Source organism: Carcharhinus amblyrhynchos, chromosome 1 (genome assembly GCF_965287045.1).
Source record: "Carcharhinus amblyrhynchos chromosome 1, sCarAmb.v2.hapA, whole genome shotgun sequence".
NCBI lineage: Eukaryota > Metazoa > Chordata > Chondrichthyes > Carcharhiniformes > Carcharhinidae > Carcharhinus > Carcharhinus amblyrhynchos.
Window position 1 is genome coordinate 158,464,891 of NC_137324.1, and position 22,173 is coordinate 158,487,063.

General features: G+C 44.7%; 1 protein-coding gene and 1 long non-coding RNA gene across 2 annotated transcripts in view; one reads left to right on the forward strand and one right to left on the reverse strand.

Moving 5' to 3' along the window:
• Positions 1 to 22,173, reverse strand: part of slc7a11 (solute carrier family 7 member 11) — a 179,235-nt gene that overhangs the window by 133,730 nt on the left and 23,332 nt on the right. The window contains exon 2 of the mRNA XM_080194466.1: positions 18,100 to 18,226. Within this exon, the coding sequence (XP_080050592.1) occupies positions 18,100 to 18,226 (127 nt within the window). The remainder of the gene's footprint in view (positions 1 to 18,099; positions 18,227 to 22,173) is intronic.
• The window catches only part of LOC145346768 (uncharacterized), a 35,096-nt gene continuing 29,575 nt past the window's right edge, over positions 16,653 to 22,173 (forward strand). The window contains exon 1 of the long non-coding RNA XR_013887733.1: positions 16,653 to 16,899. This is a non-coding gene — a long non-coding RNA (uncharacterized LOC145346768). The remainder of the gene's footprint in view (positions 16,900 to 22,173) is intronic.

Here is a 22,173-nt window from a genome sequence, read left to right on the forward strand (position 1 = left end):
TGCAGGTTTTGCAGTTGTGAGAGAAGAGTAAGAAGGCAGTTTTCTCATTTGATAACTCTGGTGAGGTCAATAGACTGTATAGCAGCCATGCTCAGGGATCCCAGAAATAACCCTCCTCAGTGAACTTTTCTCACTGGCAGTGGACATGTTTCCTGGATGGAACTGTATCCCTCATTCCTTCTGTCCACTGGATCAGGGCCTCTGATTTTCACTGTGCCTCTCTTGGTAGCACTCTTTCCTTTGAGTGAAAAGGTTGTGAGCTCAAGCGTATTGATCACAAACATTAAAGCTGATGCCCCAGTGCAATATGGAGGAAGCCTGTCTTTCTGACGTGATGTTAAACTGAGACCCGGCTGCCATCTCTGGTGGATATGAAGGGTCCCATGACACCATTTTGTAAAACAGAAGGGTAGTTATCCTTGATATCTTGGCCAAATATTATCCCTCAGTCAACATCATGAAAACAGATGGTCTGATCATCATCGCACTACCATTTCTGGGAGCATACAAACTGACTGCGGTGTTTCCTATATTACAACAATGACTATTCTTCATTGGCTGCAAGATAATTTCCGTGTCATGTGGTCATGAAATGTGCCACATGGTATGATGACACAGTAGTTAGCACTGCTGCTTCACAGCGCCAGGGACTCAGGTTCAATTCTAGCCTCGGGTCACTCTGTGTGGAGTTTGCACATTCTCCCCATGTCTGCATGGGCTTCCTCCGCGTGCCTCCCACAGTCCAAAGATGTGCAGGTTAGGTTGATTGGCCATGCTAGATTGACTCTGGTATCAGGGGATTAGCAGGGTTACAGGGATAGGACCTGGGTGGGATTGGGGTCAGTGCAGACTTGATGGGCTGACTGGCCTCCTTCTGCACTGTAGGATTCTTTAATAAATGCTTTTTCTTTTCAAAGATGCATCAGAAAACCTGAGTGGCCTCAGGGCCGCTTGCAGCCAATGTTCCATTCATGAAGTTTTCCTGGCCATTATAGCCAATGTGCAACCCACAGTCTTTTCCAACCATTGTTCTCCCAAACTCCCACCGAACAGGCAGTGAGCCAATCAGTAATGATGACTCCATATCTGAGTCAAACAAACAAGCATCAACTTCACTTGGTCCCGTTCACCATGGGAACACTGGTATTTACTTGGAAATGTGGAAAATTGCCCAGATTTGCTCTGCACACAAAAGCAGGACAAATCCAACCCATCCAATTGCTGCCACATCAGTCAACCCTCGATCATCAGTAAAGTGGTAGAAGGGGTCTGATGAAGGGTCATCCAGACTTGAAACGCTGGCTCTATTCTCTCTCCACAGAGGCTTTCAGACCTACTGAATTTATCCAGCATTTTCTGTTTTCTATCAAGTAGCACTTGCTCAGCAAGAACCTGCTCACTGACGATTCCACCAAATTCACTCAGCTCCTGACCTCATTACAGTCTGGGTTCAAACATAAACAAAAGAACAGAACTCCAGAGGTGAGGTGAGAGAGACAGCTCTTGATATCAAGGCATCATTTGACCGAGTGTGGCATCAAGGAGCCCTGGCAAAACTGGAGTCAATGGAAATCAGAGGGAAAACACCCTCCTGATTGGAGTCATGCCTGGCACAAAGAAAGATGGTTGTGTCGGTTGGAGGTCAATCTCTTAGCTCCAGGACATCACTGCAGAAATTCCTCAGAGCAGTGTCCTGCAACCAAGCATCTTCACCTTCCTTTCATCATATAGTCAGAAGAGGGGATGTTCGTTCATTATTGCACAAGGCTCAGCACTATTCACCATGCCTCAGATACTGAAGCAATCCATGTCCGAATGCAGTAAGTTCTGGACAATATCCAGTTTTGGGCTGACAAGTGGCAAATAACATTTTTGCCACACAAGTGCCAGCCAATGACCATCTTCATCAAGAGAATCTAACCATTGCCCCTTGATATTCAATGGTGTTACCATCACTGAATTCATCACTAGCAACATTCTGAGGTTATCATTGACTAAAACCTCAACTGAACTAGCCATATAAATGCTGTGGCTACCAGAGCAGGTCAAAGGCTAAGACTCTGCAGTGAGTAACTCACCTCCTGACTCCCTAAACCCCGTCCAGCATCAATAAGGTTCAAGTCAGGAGTGTGATGTAATACTCGCCACTTGTCTGGATGGGTGCAGCTCCAACAGCGCTCAAAAAGCTTGACCCCATCCAGGACAAAGCAGCCCATCCATAAACATTTGATCCCTCCACCAACACCACCAACAGTAGCAGCAGTATGTACCATCTACACGATACACAGCAGGAACTCACCCAGGCCCCGCATGCAACACCTTTTTTTTTGGTTTAGGAGATGTAGGCTTCACTGGCTGGGCCAGCATTTATCGCTCATAAACTAAGGCCATATCAGAGGGTATTTAAGAATCAACCACATTGCTGTGAGCCTGGAGTCACATGTAGGACAAACCAAGCAAGAATGGCAAATTTCTTTCCCTCAAGGACATAACTGAACCAGATGGGTTTTCTGACAATTTTTGGCCCATCATGCCTGCATCGACAATGTCTGTAAACTCACATGTTTACACTGCGAATCCCCCTACCACGAAGGGGCAATTTAGCATGGCCAATCAACCTAACATACACGTGTTTGGAGTGTGGGAGGAAACCGGAGCACCCGGAGGAAATCCATGCAGATGTGAAAAGAACATGTAAACTCCAAATTGACAGTCACCCAAGGCTGGGATCGAATCCAGGTCCCTGGCACTGTGAGGCAGCAATGCTAATCACTGTGATATCATTCTTCACTGGAGCTGGATCAAAATCCTGGAACTCCCACCCTAACAACACTGTAGGTGTACCTATATCAGAGAGACTGCAGTGGTTCAGGAAGGCAGCTCATCAGCACCTAAGGGCAATTAGGGATGGGCAATAAATTTTTGCCTAGCCAGCGATTCCCACAACCCGTAAATGAATGAAAGCAGTGACTGCAATGAGCCCTTTCCCACCAGCTGCCTGTTTTCGGCTGCACCAAATTTGTAAACTTATGCAATCATGTTGTTGAATATATTTCAAAGTTTTAAAAACAAATTGTTCTAATGCAATACTCTTACTCTGCATGGTTCCTGTGGGCGTACATCCCCTTTGATCTGCAGCTGATTTAAATGTACAATGGTGTAGTGTAGTGTGGTACAAAGTGATTTTTAACATTATTACAAGTTTAATTAAGTTTAATGATGTTTGGGATTGTAAAAGGGATTTTGCTCTAAATTTAAAGCCCTTCCAGAATGTAAAGCCCCAGAAACGGAAAATAAATTGCTGAAAAATCAGCTTGCTGGATATCTGCCACTTCTGATTAAACAAAAAAAAACCCCACCCCAATGATTGGTCACTTACACCTAAATGATGTTACAGCAAGCATGAGTTGGCATCCTCCCAGCTCTGGGTGGCCACCTCTGCAATAATATTATTGGAAGTTTGAGTACTGGCCAGCGCCTGGTAACTTTGGTTAATGTTTCACGAACAAGGGTGTAACCAGAATAACCAGATCAAAGTGGAATGCAACTTCTTCAGTTCCCTGAGGGATTCCATGTGGTCCACCTAGAATTCCACGGGCAGCCTGCCAATGCCACGTGGATCACTGATACACTGTACACCAGACAGCCGTGATTCCTGACAACATTCTTTTAAAATTCATTCGCGGCACATGGGCGTCGCTGGCTGACCAGCATTTGCTGCCCATCCCTAGTTGCCCTTGAGAAGGTGGTGGTGAGCTGCCTTCTTGAATCGTTGCAGTCCATGCTCTGTGGGTTGACTCATAATGCCATTAGGGAGGGAATTCCAGGATTTTTGACCCAACGAGTGTGAAGGAACAGCGATATATTTCCAAGTCAGGATAGTAAGTGGCTTGGAGGGTAACTTGCAGGTGGTGGTGTTCTTATTTATCTGCTGCCCTTGTCCTTCTAGATAGAAGTGATGGTGGGTTTGGAAGTGAAGGTGGAAAACAAAACCATAAAGATGGGTACCTGGCATAAAAATAGCTGTCCGGCACATAAGGGATTAAAAGGCATTAAACCTGCACTGACTTCCATCACAGACACTGACTTTCAAACACAGACAGACAATCACTTAAAATCTAAACCACAGGACAGACAGTTAATTGAATTAAAACAGGGAACAAACACTTCAGGAAGCCAGGCACCTTAAAAGAGATAAAGATAGTCCTGGGATAATGGGGGTCTGTGTACGACAAGAATAGAATAAATTAAGTCATTGATAAGAGGAAATGTACCCATTCATGGAACAACGTGATATTGAAACAATAATGGCTGTACCTGTCCATGATAATGAGCTAAGAAATGTTGTACCCATTTGACTATAACTGTGATAATCATGTCCAGTCCACCTATTGTGTAAAGGGTATAAAGATGGACTGCTTCTATTGTTTCATCGGGGGAAGGTAGCTGTCCAGTAGTACGAGGTGCTGGTGCCTTCTCTCCATGAAGCTTCGTTAAAAATAATCTGTGTTACTGACCCCCCAGTCGGACTCAGATGTGGTATATTTTCCCACAACAGAAAGGTTTAAATTTAATGTGTGTGTTCACTGGGAGAGTATGTCTTCTGTAGCAGAAGAAAGGGCCATACTGAAAAGGTATTAGTGTTAGCAGACTCTAGGCAGCTAAAGTGTTGCTGTTAGCTGGCTCTGTATAGCTGAGACTCAGGAGAAGTCTAAGGAGCTGTTTGATAGCTCCTTAGTGCAGTTAGGGCTCAGGAGAAGCCCTGGTGCCAGTTATTGCTTTGTGCAACTGGGAAGGTTGGGACCTTGTGAAATTCTGGGGCAGTGCCAGCTCACTGAAGATGGCCGGCTATTAAAGAGGTGACATTGTGCCAGTGAGGAGAGACTGTAATGCAGACTTGAAAATGCAGGGAATGGAATTTTAGAAGACAAGGTTGAAATCCTGGGAGGTGGGCAGTCATTGAGGCAGTCCGAGTTGGACTGGTTTTATGGGAGTTCAGAGGCTTGACCTTCAAAACCAAAAAACTCGAGTCTCTTGTGAGAGAGACTGGAGTTTCAACTAGATTGGTCGATTAGCAGTGTTTACTGAAGTCTTTGTAAGTTGCTGAAAAATCCATGGGATCTGCATTGATCACATCTGTCACTTATTGTCTAGTATTGAGTCATAGAGGTTTACAGCATGGGGAGATCATGCAGACACTACGACAACAGATGAATGAACACCACTCGGCAATCACCAGGCAAGAGTGCTGTCTTCCTATTGGGGAACACTTCAGCAGTCACAAGAATTCGGCCTCTGATCTTCGGGTAAGCGTTCTTCAAGGCGGCCTTCACAACACACGATAGCGCAGAGTCGCTGAGCAGAGACTGATAGCCAAGTTCCGCACACATGAGGACAGCTTCGACCGGGATCTTGGGTTCATGTCACATTATCTGTAACCCCCACAACTTGCCTGGGCTTGCAAAATCTCACTAACTGTCCTGTCTGGAGACAATACACATCTCTTTAACTTGTGCTTAATCCCCTTTTCACTCACATTGTCTGTATCTTTAAGACTTGATTACCTGTAAAGACTCGCATTCCAACCATTATTTTGTAAATTGAGTTTGTGTCTTTATATGCCCTGTTTGCGAACTGAAATCCCACTCATCTGATGAAGAAGCAACGCTTCGAAAGCTAGTGGCTTTTGCTACCAAATAAACCTGTTGGACTTTAACCTGGTGTTGTGAGACTTCTTACAGTGTTTACCCCAATCCAACGCTGGCATCTCCATGTCTGGTCAAGGACCGCTGTTGGTGTTCTGGAGTGTGGATCTTGGATCAATTCTGTCCAATATCCATTGTCACCTCTATATAGCAAATGCTACATAGAACAGGGGCCGTGCTGGGAAGTTAAAGTGAAATAAAGCCAAATTTAGTTACATCAGCACAGTGTTCGTCTTGGTGAGCTGATTGTCAGGTCACTTGGGTGGATGGTTTGTGTGCCATTTGGGACCACGTTGTGAAATTGTCTTCCACTGGGTAAGATGCAGAGGGCATCAACAATTATTCTAAACAGAAAAAGACCACACAACTTCAGTAAGAGATGGAATCCCACGCAGATGAGGTTCAGCAAAAGGGGCACAGTAAGAACACCAGGTTAAAATCCAACAGGTTTATTTGAAATCACAAGCTTTTGGAGTGCTGCACCATCTTCACCTAATCACCTGATGAAGGAGCAGCATGCAAAAGCTTGTGATACCAAATAAATTTGTTGGACTTTAAGTGGGTGTTGTGAAACATCTTACTGTGCCCACAACGCTGGCATCTCCACATTGAAAGAAAGAGAGAGAGGAGAGAGAGAAAGAGATAAGAGAGACCGAGAGGCAGACTATTGAATTTCTATCAAAAGAGATTCAAAAAGTGTTAAGTTAAAGGACATGGCTGCAACAATGAATATCATCTCTTTCACCCCCAGAACTGCAGAACAATATATCAAGAACTTTAAAAACCCACTGATGGTCAGAATACCACCGTCTCTTTCTTTCCTTGGTTAAAATGCCATTGGGATCTGACCAAAATGACAGGACCTCGACTATGTTGTCGTAATGAGGCTCCTACTGAATTAAGTGGGCATTTCAGCCTCCGCCAAAGACAGCATCTTAACCCCACTGGAGGTGAGAATGGGAATGCAAATAGCGCTGTCCAATTTTAACTTCCGAATCCACACAGTGAAGGGAATTAATTGCCTCCCCATTTAGACTTGAATTTAGTCAGCAAGCTGATCGTGCAATGTTACCTAGTTACAGCTATTAAAAGAGTTTAATTTGAAACAATATGGAATTAGACAGAATTTCCGCCAAATTGGTCCATGCCAGTGTTCATCCTTCACATGGTCCACCTTCCACCAATTCATCTAACCTGATCAGCATGAACCATACAGCACTAGGAAATGGTCTGCTGTATTACAAAGTCAGAAGGAGGGATTTTCCCATTCCTCCCACCACAGGAATCGTACCAGGCAGGGGCGAGCCATGCAAAGCTCTGACATTGGGAGGAGCGCGGCCGGGAGGTCCCGCCCATAGAGCGCAGAAGGAAACCATTTGGCCCACGTGTCTGTGCTGGCCTTCTGAAGGAGCTGCTCACCTAGTGCCATTTCCCTGTCTTTTCCCCGCAGCCCTGCAAATTTTTCCTCATGCCCAGGAATTTGCTCGGGAGACACTGTGATTTTGGCAGAAATCCAATTGTCCAACTGGGATTTCCCAGGATCTATCTTCCCTGCAGACAAACTGCCTGTGACTGCCGCTCCTCACACTGTGCCGCCCACTCAATCTTCAAAGTCCTACAGGAGCTAACCAGGGACAAACCCCAGAGATATAATCAATTGCAGCTCCTCTCCAAGAATAAAGTGCCATATTAGGAAGAGCACTTCAGATATGAAAGATTTGTACCACAGAATATCTTATCCCATGATATTTATCTTCATAGAAATAGATGTGAAGGAAGATGATGATTAGAGGCAACAGAGGAAGCACAGTGTACGTAAGGAGTAGGGAAATGTTCACTTGTGCTATGCTTTGTTATACATAGAGATTACTTCTATATAGGAAAGGGTGTGTTTATTTATACTTGTATCAATCAGATAACAATGATTTACACAGCCAAGTAACGGCAAACAAATCTGACGTACTTGAGGGGGGTTGCGCAGCGTTGAAAACTTTGTCATTTATTTGAGTGCTAATATTTACTATTTGTTATGCATTGGATTAAAGCCATTTGCAACTCCTGAGAATTTTTATCATTCACAGTTTTTTTATACCACTTTCCCCAGAGCAGAAGGAGCATTAAAAAAGAAAATGAGAGAGTACAAAGCCAACATGTTGCCATAAAGGTAAAGAGTGGGACCAAAGAAATCCAGAGAACCCTGGGTGTCTAGAATCTCTACAGTGCAGAAGGAAGCCATTCAGCCCATTGAGTCTGCACTGACCACAATCCCTATTCCCTATTCCTGTAACCCCACATATTTACCTTGTGAATTCCCCTGACACTAGAGTCAATTTAGCATGGCTGATCAACCTAGCCCGCACATCTAGGTATATACAATATTGGATAAGGGAAAAAAGGGGAGATTTATGGTTGACACAGGGAGCTCAAAACAGTGGGTGACCTAGAGGAAGTGCAAGGGGGTACAAAAATTAAATTAGGAGAGTGAAGAGGGAGGCTTGAAAAAACGCTGGTGGGTAAAATAAAGGAAAATCCCAAGGTATTGTATATGTATATTAAAGGCGAATGGATAACCAGGGAAAGAGTAGGGCCCATTAGGGAGAAAAGTGGCAACCTGTGTGAAAGATGTATGTAAGGCATTAAATGAGTATTTTGCGTTGTGTTCATTATGAAGGAATGGAAGGGAACTGTAATGTAATTGAAAAGATTAGCATTGAGAGGGAGGAGGTGATACCAGTTTTAGTGGGCTTAAAAGTAGATAAACCTTCAGACCCAGATGAGATGTATCCCAGGCAGCCCTGTGAGGCAAGGGAGGAGTTGCAGGGTTCCTGACACTAATTTTCAAATTCTCTCTGGTCACTGGAGAAGTGCTAGAGGACCGGAGGACAGTTAATGTGGTACCATTATACAAAAGAGGAAATATGGAAAAATTAGACCAGTGAGTCTAACATCAGTGGTAGGGAAATTATTGGCAAAAAGTTCTGATGGACAGAATTAATCTTCACTTAGAGAGGCAAGGATTAATCAAGGATAGTCAACATGGCTTTGTCAAGGGGAGATCATGTCTCACTATCTGATTGAAGTTTTTGAGGAGGTCATTAAGAGCAGAGGGTAGTGCAGCTGTTGTAGGTTTTTGGTATGGCTTTTGACAAGGTCCCACATGGAAGACTGATCAAGAAGGTAAGAATCCATGGGATCCACAGCAATTTGGAAAATTGGATCCACAGTTGGCTTAGTGGCAGAAGGCAGAGGGTGGTAGTCAAAGATTGTTTTTGTGACTTGAAGCCTGTGTCCAGTGGTGTACCACAGGATCTCAGCTGGGTCTCTTGCTGTCTGTAGTGTACATTGATGATCTAGATGTAAATGTGGGGCTTGTAATCACAGATGGCATGAAAATTGGTGGTGGAAATAGTGAGGAGGAAAGCCTTAGATTACAGGACGATATAGAGGAGCTGATCAGATCGACAGAAAAGTGGCCAATGGAATTTAATCCAGAAAGATGTGAGGTGATGCATCTTCCCAGGACTAATAAGGCAAGGGATGTAGTAGGATGCTAGGAAGTACAGAGGATCAGAGGAACCTTGAGGTGCATGTAGACAGCAGGCAGGTAGGTAAGGTGGTTCAGAAGGCAGATGGAATACTTGGTTTTATTAGCTGAGGCACAGAATATAAGAGCAGGGAGGTTATGATGGAGCTGTGTAAAATGCTCATTAGGGCATAGCTAGAGTATTGTGTGTAGTTCTGGTTGCCACAATATAGAAAAGATGCAATTGCACTAGAAAAGTTGCAGAGTAGATTCACCAGGATGTTCCCGGAGTGGGACATTTGAACAATGAAGAAAGGCTGATTATTTTTCTTAGGACAGAAAAGGCTGAGGGAGGGACCTGATTGAGATGCACAAAATCATGAAGGACATTGGTAGAGTCGATAGGAAGGACCTTTTCCCCTTAGTACAAGGGCTAATAATCAGGGGCATAGATTTAAATAAGGGGGGGAGCAGATTTAGGTGGGATTTGAGGAACAACATTTTCATTCAAAGGGTACTGGAAATCTGCCTGAAAGGGTGGCAGAGGCGGGAACCATCACAACATTTAAAAAGCATTTAGATGAGCACTTGAAATGCCATAGCATACAAGGCTGTGGGCCAAGTGGTGGAAAATAGGAGCTTGATAGCCGGCAAAGACACAATGGGCTGAAGGGCCTCTTGCTTTGCTGTAAAATCCTCTGGGCTGGATTTTACAGCCTCGCTTGTCCTGAAACTGTAAGATTCCGCCCAAGGTCAACGGACCTTTCTGTGTTCTGTCCTGTGCCCGTTCCCATTCCTGTGGCTGGTGGGGTGGTAAAACTCCAGCCTGTGGTTTGCATTAATCCCCATACTAATCCTGCTCTGAAGTCACCCGACGGAAACCTAGGACTGGATCACACACAAGTTTGAACTAATTATTTGGATCGTGTTCAGCAGTGAACTGCTTCTTCCCTTGACAACCAATGCTAAAATATGTGTAATTTTTGCTCATTTGTTGAACAGTTAAATAATTGACTGCAGTAGCATTAACTCGAATAAGGTGGGCGGAAGCAAAAGCTTTGATGTGGCAGTGCACTCGCACAATGTGTAATATAACATTGTTCAGCAAAGCAATGAGTAGGAATCAAACCAGAACAAGTTGGACAAGTATGTTTAGGCAACTCTTAGAACATTTTCTTTGACAATTGTAGAGTAAATGTCAAATTGCCCAATGCTTAGCTTATGTCACCTAATTATCTAACTGAAAGGTTTTCTTAATCGGCAATACAATTGACTAAATCCCTCCTTAGAGGTATGTAAGCCTTAAAATTGGCCATGGAGTTGATTGCTCTCAATTCTGGAGCTGTACTGAAGTTATAACAAGCGTTGTCTCTTCAAGATCAGAAGGATAAGGGACCAGGGTCAGGAAACGATGCACATTATTGTTCACTAATCAACAAACACATTTTCCTTCAGGACAGTGTCGGGGTAAAGGCTGACTTTTGAGTGACCGTAGAACCATAGATTCATAGAAGGATTATACTGGGCTCCTCCTTGCTTGTCCCAGATCTGTAAAAGTGCTGTTCTATTCAGTCTGATGCTCGACCTTCTCACATTTAATCCTGCAAATAAATCTTCTTCAAAGTTTTTCAACGCCCTCATGGAATTTGATTCCACCACCCTTTCAGAACTTTGCAACCCTCCGTGTGGAAATGTTCCTCCCCATTCCCCCTCTGGATCCATAACCTCGAGTTCCCAAATTGGGTCCCGTGGAACCTTGTCCACGGTTGATTCGCCTGCGGGTCCCAAGAAAAGCCGGGGCAACGAGAGAAGCCCGGAGGGAGGGTGGTGTTAGGAATTCCTGAGAAGAGCTGGGTTGAGAGTGGCTGTCGGGGTTGGCAGCTGGGGTGCTGGGGGAGGAGGTGTGCTCAAGAGGAGCTGCGACTGGGGCAGGGGACCGAGAGGAGGGTGAGTGGATAAGGGCGAGAATGGGTGAGGATGAGAGTGGGTGAGGGTGAGATAGAATCCGTGAGAATGAGTGAGGATGGATAAGGATGACAGAGGGTGAGTGAGAGTGGTGTGGGTGAGGGTGTGTGTGAGTAGGTGCTCCATTACAAGAAGAAGCTAACACTTGGAAATATTTGTTGAATGGGTTAAGTTTTTTTGTATGTTTGTACCTATTGGAGAATAATCATCATTTTTTGAGGTTTAATTCTTTAGCATAATGAGGATGTTTCTCAGGAGTTCCTTCAATACTCTTGGGGGGTCAATAGGGTTCAACGGCTGGACAAGTTTGGGAAACCCTGGTCTAGTTACTGACACACTTCGCAAAGGAAGCAATTGTTCCATATTTTCTCCATCAACATCCATCATCATTTGGAATATCATGAGAGTGATTCTCCAAGGCCATTAGCCCCATGTGGGATTCCTGATGACCCATTAATCGGGAGAGAGGGCCACACTGGGATTCTTGTGGGCAATCAATTGTATTGCGAGTCTCCTGGCCTGCTCCACTTGATGAGATCAGCTTCTCCTAACCTCAGAGGATGTTTAGCAGATGAAAGACTTGTGCTTAAGCTTCAGAAAACCCATAAGGCTGAGTTATTTGCAATCAGCACCTAAATGGCTTTGTACAGACATTGAACTCATACCTTCACTCCTATAAGTTACAAAAATCACCTGTTACAATCAAAGAGTGGGGAAGAAAAGGTACCTGTTCTCACCAGTTGTAACAATATTTGTAACAACTCCTTTTCAATGATTTAAAATTGGATTGTCCGCAGGCAGGGGCTTGATGTGAGTTAATTTACATTTTTCTGACAAATGCATATTCAGCTACATAGAAACTTTACCATTGAATTCTACAGTACAGATGGAGGCCATTTGGCCCATCGAGCTTGAACCAACCACAATCCCACCCAGACCTTATTCCCGTAACCCCATGCATTTACCCTAGCTAGTTCCCCTGACACTAAGGGTCAATTTAGCATGACCAATCCACCGAACCCACATATCTTTGGACTGTGGGAAGAAACCCACGCAGACATGGGGAGAACGTGCAAACTCCACACAGACAGTAACCCAAGCTGGGAATCGAACCTGGGTCTCTGGGACTGTGAGGCAGCAGTGCTAACCATCGTGCCAGCATGCCGCCCCTATAATGAAATGCCATATAAATAAAACTTCGACAAGCCACCACTCTTAAATTTTAAGGTCCAAGTCAATTTGTTTGGGTTTGATATGAGGGCGGAAAATGCTGGGAATGCACAGATGTTTTTGATAAGCGAGGGGATTAAGGGTTATGGGGAAAGGGCGGGAATGTGGAACTGAGCCACGACAGATCAGCCATGATCTTATTGAATGGCGGGGCAGGCTCGAAGGGCTAGATGGCCTACTCCTGCTCCTATTTCTTATGTTCTTACGTTCTTATACTTCAAAATCGGAGAAACGATGACATGTAAAGTTTCCAATGTAAGCAAAAAAATGGATGTTGGAATCTGAAACCAAAAGAGAAAATGCTGGAAAATCTCAGCATGTCTGGCAGCATCTTTAAAGAGAGAAAAAAGAGCTGATGTTTCAAGCCCAAACGATAAAGGTTCATCTGGACTCGAAATGTCAGCTCTTTTTTCTCTCCTTACAGATGCTGCCAGACCTGCTGAGATTTTCCAGCATTTTCTCTTTTGGTTAAAGTTTCCAATATGCTTTGTTTATACCAATTGGCTGTGGTGCCTGGATTCTGATGATTGGTGAAGGAGTGAGAAACATAGCCCTGGATTTTAGTGATTGCCAGCTGGATGGGCAAAAGCAGAAGGTGACTGTGAATCAGGTGACAGTGGATAGTGGGATCTGGGATGGTATGAGGGCAGCAGCCAGCTAACTGGCCTTCAATTGGGGCCACCATTTAATTAAGGGCAGTAGCCCGCCCCAAGATTTGCCAACCCCAATCAAAGAGCCAGCACCTCAGCCTCTGTTTGCCATGGCCACTACTGAGCAGCAACACCAGGGGAGAGAGCAACCTCCATGGCATCCCCAAAGATAGCTGAGCACATCTGGCAGAAATCCAAGCCAGCACTCAGACCCAGTGATCAGGGGGGCCATCAGGCATCAGCCCATCCCTGGCCACGAGGTTGGCCATTGCTGCTGGATGAAGACCCTCAATGTGCCCCAGAGTGCCCGCAAAGAGGAGCCCCATTCTCTGGGAGGCAAAGAGGTGCCCCTCAGTTGACTACTTAAGAGGCTCAACTGACTTCCCAATGGGAATCTGAATTGTGTCTTTCTGGCAACATGGTACGGTGGTGGGAAACTGTTGAGAATCCCTCTCCATGTCATTTCCCTTCCAATTTATCAGTCATCCTGCCTCACAGCTCATCCCCATTCTGCCCAAGGTCTCAACTATATTTGCTGCCTGTCTTGCTGTTGGTGTTGGTGCTGTTGTTGAATTACATCTTTCGATTAAAGCGTATTTTCGAAATACAGTCCCAGTACGGTGCTGTTATAACCGAAACTCCTTTACTGGTATTTGCCATTCTGTCTTTAACCAAGAAGAATTTCTACATCACGCTGCAGCCGGACATGGATATTGGTGGCCGGCCCAAATGATGGATTGCATTGTGCTGTAATGTGTTTATTTCCTTTGTATTATCTCAGTCAAACAGCAACACACCTGTATTCAAATCTTTCCATTATCTCAGTGAGCAAACAGCTGCAATATGCCACATGGCAACATATCCATAGCATGAAGTAACTAGTCAGATACTCAGATTGAGAATCAGTATTAGACAATCTTCAGAAGTATCACAGGAGTCCAGGAGTAAGACCTTAAGATGTAGGAACAGAAGTTGGCCATTCAGCCTATTGAGTCTACTCTGCTGTTCAATGAGATTGTGAGCAATCTGATCTGATACAATCTTCAACTCCACTTTCCTATCTTATCCTGATAACCATGGCAGGGTGACGCAGTGGTTAGCACTGCTGCCTCACAGCACCAGGAACCCAGGTTTGATTCCGGGCTTGGGTGACTGTCTGTGTGGAGTTTGCACATTCTCCCCATGTCTGCTTGGGTTTCCTCCAGGTGCTCCTCTCACAATCTGAAAGACGCGTTGGTTAGATGCATTGATTGTGCTAAATTGTCCTTCAGTGTACCCAAACAAGCGTCAGAGTGTGGCAACTAGGAGATTTTAACAGTAATTGTTAATGTAATCCTACTTGTGACACTAATAAATAAGCTAAACTGGCCTTCAATTCCCTTATTGATTAAGAATCTTTCCACCTGAGCCTTGAACATACCTAATGACCCAACATCTATAGCCCTGCGTGATAAAGAATTCAATGCCCCCGAGAAAAGAAATTTCTCCTCATCCCTGCCTTAAATGGGCACTGCAAAATATTGAGTCTGATTGGTCAGAGATCACAATTTTCAACTTTGGTAAGAGGCGGAGGGAGATTTGGCAATAATGGATTAGTTATCCATTATGTACACTGCTTGCTTTCTCTTCCTGTAAATCAAACATTTGAGCTGGTGCTGCAATTTTCCATTCCCAAGGACCTTTGGAAATTATTCTCCACACCCCAGCATCACAAGCTGGAATTGTCACGTGCTGCCAAATTCGAAATAGGTTTTCAAAACACATCGCAGACGAAACCATTTAATTCCTAGCTGTGAATGACATAGGGAATATTTCTGTCTTCATTGTGCCTTTTCTGGACTCTGTACTACGTGCAGTGATATGAAGAATTTGGTAGAGATCCATTCAGCTGGATCTCTGTAGAGACCATGTTGTAAAGAAACGGGGAGCAGGAGGCAAGGGTAGATGCTTCAGAGTAATGTTATAATTGAAGGAGGTGACATAGTTTAATGCTGCACACTTGTTGTTGACGTTCAGTGATGAATGACAAGGGCAATCTATGTTCAAGGTTGCAAGAGGATCCGTGGTTGCTAGGAGATACAACTGTATACCAAAATTAATATAAAACTCATAAAAAAATAGATTCAATGAACAGAGTTTCCCATTTTCCTTTCTATTTTTGGTTGTTTCTGCTCAGAGCCCTTCCCTCCCTCCACCCCACTTCTCACACCGTTAGCAGCTATGGTTCTCAGAAACCATTGTGGTTAATGTTATGGTACTTTATGTCCAGTTTCATAGAATCCCTACAGTGCAGAAGGAGGCCATTTGGCCCATCAAATCTGCACCGACTCTCTGACACAGCATTCTACCCAAGCCCTATTTCTGTGACCCCACATATTTCCCACATTAATCCCCCTAACCTACACGTCCTGGAACACTAAGGGGTAACGCAGCATGGCCAGTCAACCTGATCCGCACATCTTTGCACTGTGGGAGGAAACTGGAGAACCAGGAGGAAATCCACACACACACGGGGAGAATGTGCAAACTCCAGACCGACGGTCACCCAAGGTCAGAATTGTACCTGGATCCCTTGGAGCTGTAAGGTAACAGTGCTAACCAGTGTGCAACCGTGGTGACATCATGACATTTCTCAATGGAAGTTCCCCAATAACTGAGAATTGCTGGAGAGATATAGAAAACAGAAAGCGAGAAGGATCAGGCAGCTTGTGTATCATTCCTTACATCTGATTCTAATGACACAGGTACACATTTCTCACATCCGCAGAGGACTACTTCATGCATTATCACCAATTCACAAAGGGGGCCACGCCAGTAACTTCAGGAGCACAATTAGTACATATGTTGGCCTAATTAACCACAAATGCTGAAACCACAGCCTCCACAACCCTGCTACTACCCAGAGGAAAGACACAGAGAACGTGCAGCTCTTTTCCAGCAGAGGAATAACCTGCTTTTCCGATGCAAACAGAGCAAAAAAAAACAGGGAAACTCTGGTACAGACCGAGCATTGCAAGGACAAGCACCAATAGTGTAGGCAGGAAAGTCCTGGGTAAACTGTAGGTCCCTCCGGCCAGCAGCTGTGTCCTTGGCCTTAGCAATCAGGTATTTCAGGCTGTCAATGCAAATGATGGCCCTCATTGGAACTTTGTTAAAAATCTGCTCTCACCTGTAAATTTTCAGCTTTCTCGCAAACATTCATTGGTGCACCACTCCGGTGCACTCTGGGAATATACAACGGTGCCATGTTCTTTGGATACCCCTTCTTTAAGGGGTGGGGCAGAGAACCATGTTAGATAAGAAAGGTGGCAGGCTGAGCGCACCCTCCCTCACCTCGTTTGAATAGGATTGTCCAACCAGCACCAACAACCAGCAATGGTCAAGACCTGATCCTTCCTGTCCATCCATTGAAAGCCCCAGGCATTCTGGGTCAACTCTGTGATAGCAGGGCCTCCGGCAGCAGGTGGCAATGGTGAGGGAGAGCACCAAGCAGGACAAGGGAGAACACCATCCTTTCCCTGCAGGGAGCAGTTTCTTTGACAAGCTGAGGGGCAGAGCCAGATACTGTGAGGTGAGAGAAAGGAGCCTGCGCAAACTTAAGCCATGCAAGTGGCAGGTACCCAAGGCAGCCTGAAGGTGGCTAAAGTGCCAAGATGGGGAACTTGGGGCAATTGGCAACACCCTCTAGTCTGGGAAACTTCAAGAGAGGAAAGAAGAATTGTTCTCAGAAGCTGGACTGTCAGACAAGCCGGAATATGCCTCGTGGGTGCTGCACTGACAAGCCGAGGCTCCAACGAGGACAAAGATATGGTGGTGAATATTCTCTGTAAGTAATTGTTTTCTGCAGCTGCGCTTTCCTTTGACAGTTTATACAGCTTTGATGCCAGTAGAATAAAGGAACTCTTTTATTTTTTAATCTTTGTGCTTAAACACAATTAAAAGTTTAAAAGTTTGTTTATTATTGTGGACTTACATTAACACTGCAATGAAGTTATTGTGAAGATCCTGTAGTCGCCACACTCCAGCACCTGTTCGGGTGTACGAGGGAGAATTTAGCATGGCCAATGCACCTAACCAGCACGTCTTTCGGATTGTGGGAGGAATGCACCCAGAGGAAACCCATGCAGACATGGGGAGAACGTGCAAACTCCACACGGACAGTGACCCAGTCGGGAATTGAACCTGGGTCCCTGGTGTTGTGAGGCAGCAGTGCTAACCTCTGTGCCATGTGCCACCTGATTGGAATGGCTGAAATCCAGTGCCCTGGAACTCTGACATTTGGTTCTTGGTTTTAATGACTGAAGAAACAAGTCTTCTTGGGTTGGCAGTGGCATTGGCCTCAGCTGGAATCTTCCCAGGCCCTCGCGGTGGAAGGTGGGGACCAGGAAGAATGTCAGACAAGCTAGCATCAGGTTAGCAAGCCAGTGTGTTCCCAGGGACAAGTCATCAGGGACAGCTGAGGCTAGCCAGACACTGCACAATTTTTAGTGCCCAATTGTGGGCTGATTTGAAGACAGCATTAGAATCAAGATGGTGTCTTGACTACCTTCTGGACTGGGAAATGGTTCCCTGTTTGGGATTATTTTTTTAAAAATGCGCTCAAGGTTCTGTCCTCCGAGTGCTTAAAGAGTTGCAACACTTCTGAATGTTATGCTGAATAACACTGAAAAAGTAACGGCTCCACAGTGGTTCTGCTGGTCCCTCGCCAACAACCCTGTGGAAATTCTGGACCAAACTGTCCTTTTAATATCAGCGAAATTTACTGTGCCGCTCCTGTCATAATCAGCATTGCACAACATGCATTTTTATGCATTGCTACGCGTTCAAAGGATCCTGAAGAAGCCGCAAAATAATCCCACTCTTCCATGTTGCATTTTTCTTAAAGGCAAGACAAGTGGAGTTCTTGAATTCTGTAAACTTCACGTGGATTTTAGGTTTCACCAGAGAGGCAGAACTCTTTCGTTAAAAAAGTGCATAGGCTGCAACAGACCAGTGTTGACGTAAGAACCTTTGGGAACCTACTTACCGTATGACAATCAGTTCTACCCAGACTCGAACGAAAGCCGGCAGTGGACCAAAGGCTTCCAGGATGTACGTGTAGTGAGCACCCGATTTCTTTATACTTGTCCCGAGTTCAGCATAAGAAAGAGCTCCTGGAAAACAGAAAGGAACAGAGGGGAAAAAGTCAGCAACTTCTCAAAAGTATCCGTCCGTACGTATCTGTGAATGCTGAAACTGCCACATCTGTTATGCACACAGTTCAAGGTTTTGTTGCAGAAGCAAAATAATCTTGGCACAAATGCAACTGACACCTGCCACCAAATCCCCTACCCCCACTATCCGTCATTTCCAACTGGTTTTACTAAGCTTGTAAGTGGGGCAGGGGTAGAGGTACAACTAGGTTGAAACACGGGCATGGGGGTTCACCCACAAATTACTCTGCTACCAACCCAGAGACAGACCAGTGTGTCATAATCAACTTCGGAATGTGTCTCACTGAAATTAGTCAGCACAGGCCTGAGAGTGTATCTGTTCAAAGCAACAGTTATGAAGGAACAAGACTGGTTAACCATATTTATTTACGTTAGCCGCAAAGCAATACGCTCTGCGTTAACTTATATAGTGGTCTGTAATGTCTTAACTATGATAGGGGTTGTGGGTTTAAAACAAAAAAAAGGCTGCAGTTTGCACAGACATGTTCAATCTCACAACAACAGATTTATTCTAGGACCTCTTGCCTGTAAAGAGTACAAACTGCCAGTAAAGCAACAGCCTGTGCAACACCCTAATGACATCACATCAAATCATGTGATCAGCTCTTAAAGCAATTTGCAATCACTTAAAAATATACAAGATGGTGCTAGGTTTTAAAGCATTGTGGTTCACGACATTTCACAGGGACTGTGTCAGTCTCCCAGTGTAACTCCAGTGGGAGACTTGTTGAATCTGTTGGCAAACCACATAAAATTCAATTTGCTGCTACTTATGTAAGGTTCCCCCGCAGATTGTTGTATGGTCAGACTTACCATAAGCAATACCATGGACCATCTGCTGGTCCATATATTAAGCCACTCATTCAAATGTCTGAGCTTTTTTCAACAAGAGAAGAAAAGCTCATTGATTTCTTTTAACTGATGACACCAAGATTGGGGGAAAGGCAAATTGTGCGGAGGGTGTGGAGAGTCTGCAGAAGGATCTAGATAGGCTGGGCAAATGGGCCAGGAAATGGCAAATGGAATTTAATGTTGGCAAGTGTGAGGTGGTCCACTTTGGTAGGAAGAATGGTAGGAAGGACTATTACTTACGTGGCGAAAAACTGCAGCAGGCGACGGTGCAGAGGGACCTCGGGGTCCTTGTGCATGAGTCGCAAAAACCCAGCTTGCAGGTGCAGCAGGTGGTCAGGAAGGCGAATGGGATGCTGGCCTTCATAGCGAGGGGGATTGAATATAAAAGTAGGGAGGTCTTGCTGCAGCTGTATAGGGCATTGGTGAGGCCACAGCTGGAGTACTGTGTGCAGTTTTGGGCGCCGCACCTGCGCAAGGATATTTTGGCCCTGGAGGGAGTGCAGAGGAGGTTTACTAGGCTGATACTGGAGTTGAGGGGATTGAGCTATGAGGAGAGGCTGAATAAACTAGGCTTGTACTCGTTAGAGTTTAGAAGAATGAGGGGAGATCTCATTGAGACGTATAAGATGATGAATGGGATGGATAGGATAGAGGTGGAGAGACTCTTCCCGCTCAAAAAAGACAGTAGGACTAGGGGGCACAGCCTCAAGATAAGGGGGAGGCGGTTTAGAACGGAGTTGAGGAGGAACTTCTTCACTCAAAGGGTGGTGAATCTCTGGAATTCTCTGCCCGTTGAAGTGGTGGAGGCTGCCTCGCTAAATATTTTTAAGAAGCGGGTTGATGGGTTCTTGATAAGAGAGGGGATTAAGGGTTATGGGGAGAGGGCGGGAAAGTGGAACTGAGCCACGACAGATCAGCCATGATCTTATTGAATGGCGGGGCAGGCTCGAAGGGCTAGATGGCCTACTCCTGCTCCTATTTCTTATGTTCTTATGTTCTTATTGCCCTCTGCCTGACACAAGAATCGACCTGTGTGCAGCAACAAAACTTTGCAATGGTAAAAAGATTAGATTAGATGTCAGAAAGCTGCAACTCGCCTACATTAGAAATATATTTATATAATGCCTTTCATATTCTCAAGGTGGTCCATAGTGCTTCATCAACAATGCATTATTTTCAAAATGCAGTCATTATTATTTTGTAAATAACAAGTTGTGAAATCATACAACAAAATATAAAGTAAAAACATAGAACATTACAGCGCAGTACAGGCCCTTTGGCCTTCGTTTATTTATTGGTCACAAGTAGGCTTACATTCACACTGCAATGAAGTTACTGTGAAAATCGCCTACAGGCCACACTCCAACGCCTGTTCAGGGACACGGTGGGAGAACTTAGCATGGCCAAGGCACCTAATCAGCGCATCTTTGGACTGTGGGAGGAAACAGGAGCACTTGGAGGAAACCCATGCAGACACTGGGAGAATGTGCAAACTCCACACAGACAGTAACCCAAGTGGGGAGTTGAACCCCGGTCCCTGGCACTGAGGCAGCAGTGCTAACCACTGTGCCACCATGCCATCCCATACAAATAGATCCACTGTTTTTGAGGGATGGAAGCTTCAGAGAAGGCTGTGCTCTACTTGTGGGAAAGTGACATGGGATCTATTACATCTGTTTTGAATAGGCTGATGAAGCCACCATTTAATATGCCATCCAGAGGACAGCATCTTTGACAAAATATCATCCAGTCAATATTGCACTTGAGATGTCAGCATAAATTCTGAGCTTCAGTCCTAGACTGAAACTTGCACTCAAAACCTACAGACTCCGGAGCAAGAATATTACCACTATTCTTTGTTAAATAGTATAATGCTTTTCTCCATATAAAACAGTTTAGAATGGATGTGGGATAGATGTACTTGTCTTGTGACACTGAGTATACCAAACTATGAAGGCTCAAAGTTTAATGTCCTCAACATGATGAGTTTGCTGATTTCAGTTGGTGGCAATGGGTTGACGATTTTTCTCAGTTGTGGGAAAGACCAGTCAGAGATACGCCATTTTTGACTGTTACCTAGCAACTGCTGCTGAAAAAGTGCATGCATATGGACACTGCTGGAGAACGGGATGGAGAATGCGTTATATTCCTGTTAGGGAACTGGCCTGGAGTCTCCAGCAATTGAAGGCCAATCTCCAGAATTCCGCTGCTTTGTGCAATCCTGAAGGAAAAATCATTGGCAAATTAAAAAGAGGATTTTGTTTTGCATTTCCTTTGAGATTTCTCGTTACCAGTAATTAAAATATTGAAAATGTGGGGAGGGGGAGTGGGAGGAACAGCCGTTCGACTGAAAGATAAACGTCATCCAACTGCAGAATCTGTCCTTTGGTTTTGCAATTGATGTAGGAAAGCAATACGTTACAAGGATGGATATGTTGGCTGTGTAGTGACTGGAGCATAGGGCAAATCATACGATGAAAACACCAGGAGGCCAAAACGTTGTGTGATTTCAAGAAGAAACTAGATGTAGCTCTTGGGGCTAAAGGGATCAAGAGATTGTGGGGGGAAGGCGGTATTAGAATATTGAATTCGTTGATCAGTCCTGATCAAAATGAAAATGGTACAGTGGGCTTGAAGGGCTGAATGGCCTCCTCCTGCTTCTATTTTCAATACTATATTTCTAAGACATTTAATTATGGTGCACAACCCTAATTCCTTTTTCCTCAGGCATAATCGAAAGGCCTGCTTCGAGCCATTCTGTAATCTTACTGGTGGCCAGTTGGGGCCCAGAGGTCTGTACGTAGAAACAATGCAAAGCAGAGGCAAGGAGATTAAGTGAAGGAAAATAACTTTTTCAACCTCATCTGAACACTAACCTGCTTTTCTAGCTTGAATTGCAAGTCTTAAAAGTTTACATTTAGATGACGTTGTTTCCTGTTATATTGTTGTTATCCAAGAAGCGTTAGAACGGACTGATAGGCGAATATTGCATCCAGAGAGAGACACATGTATCGTTGCACTGTGGTCAGGTGCTG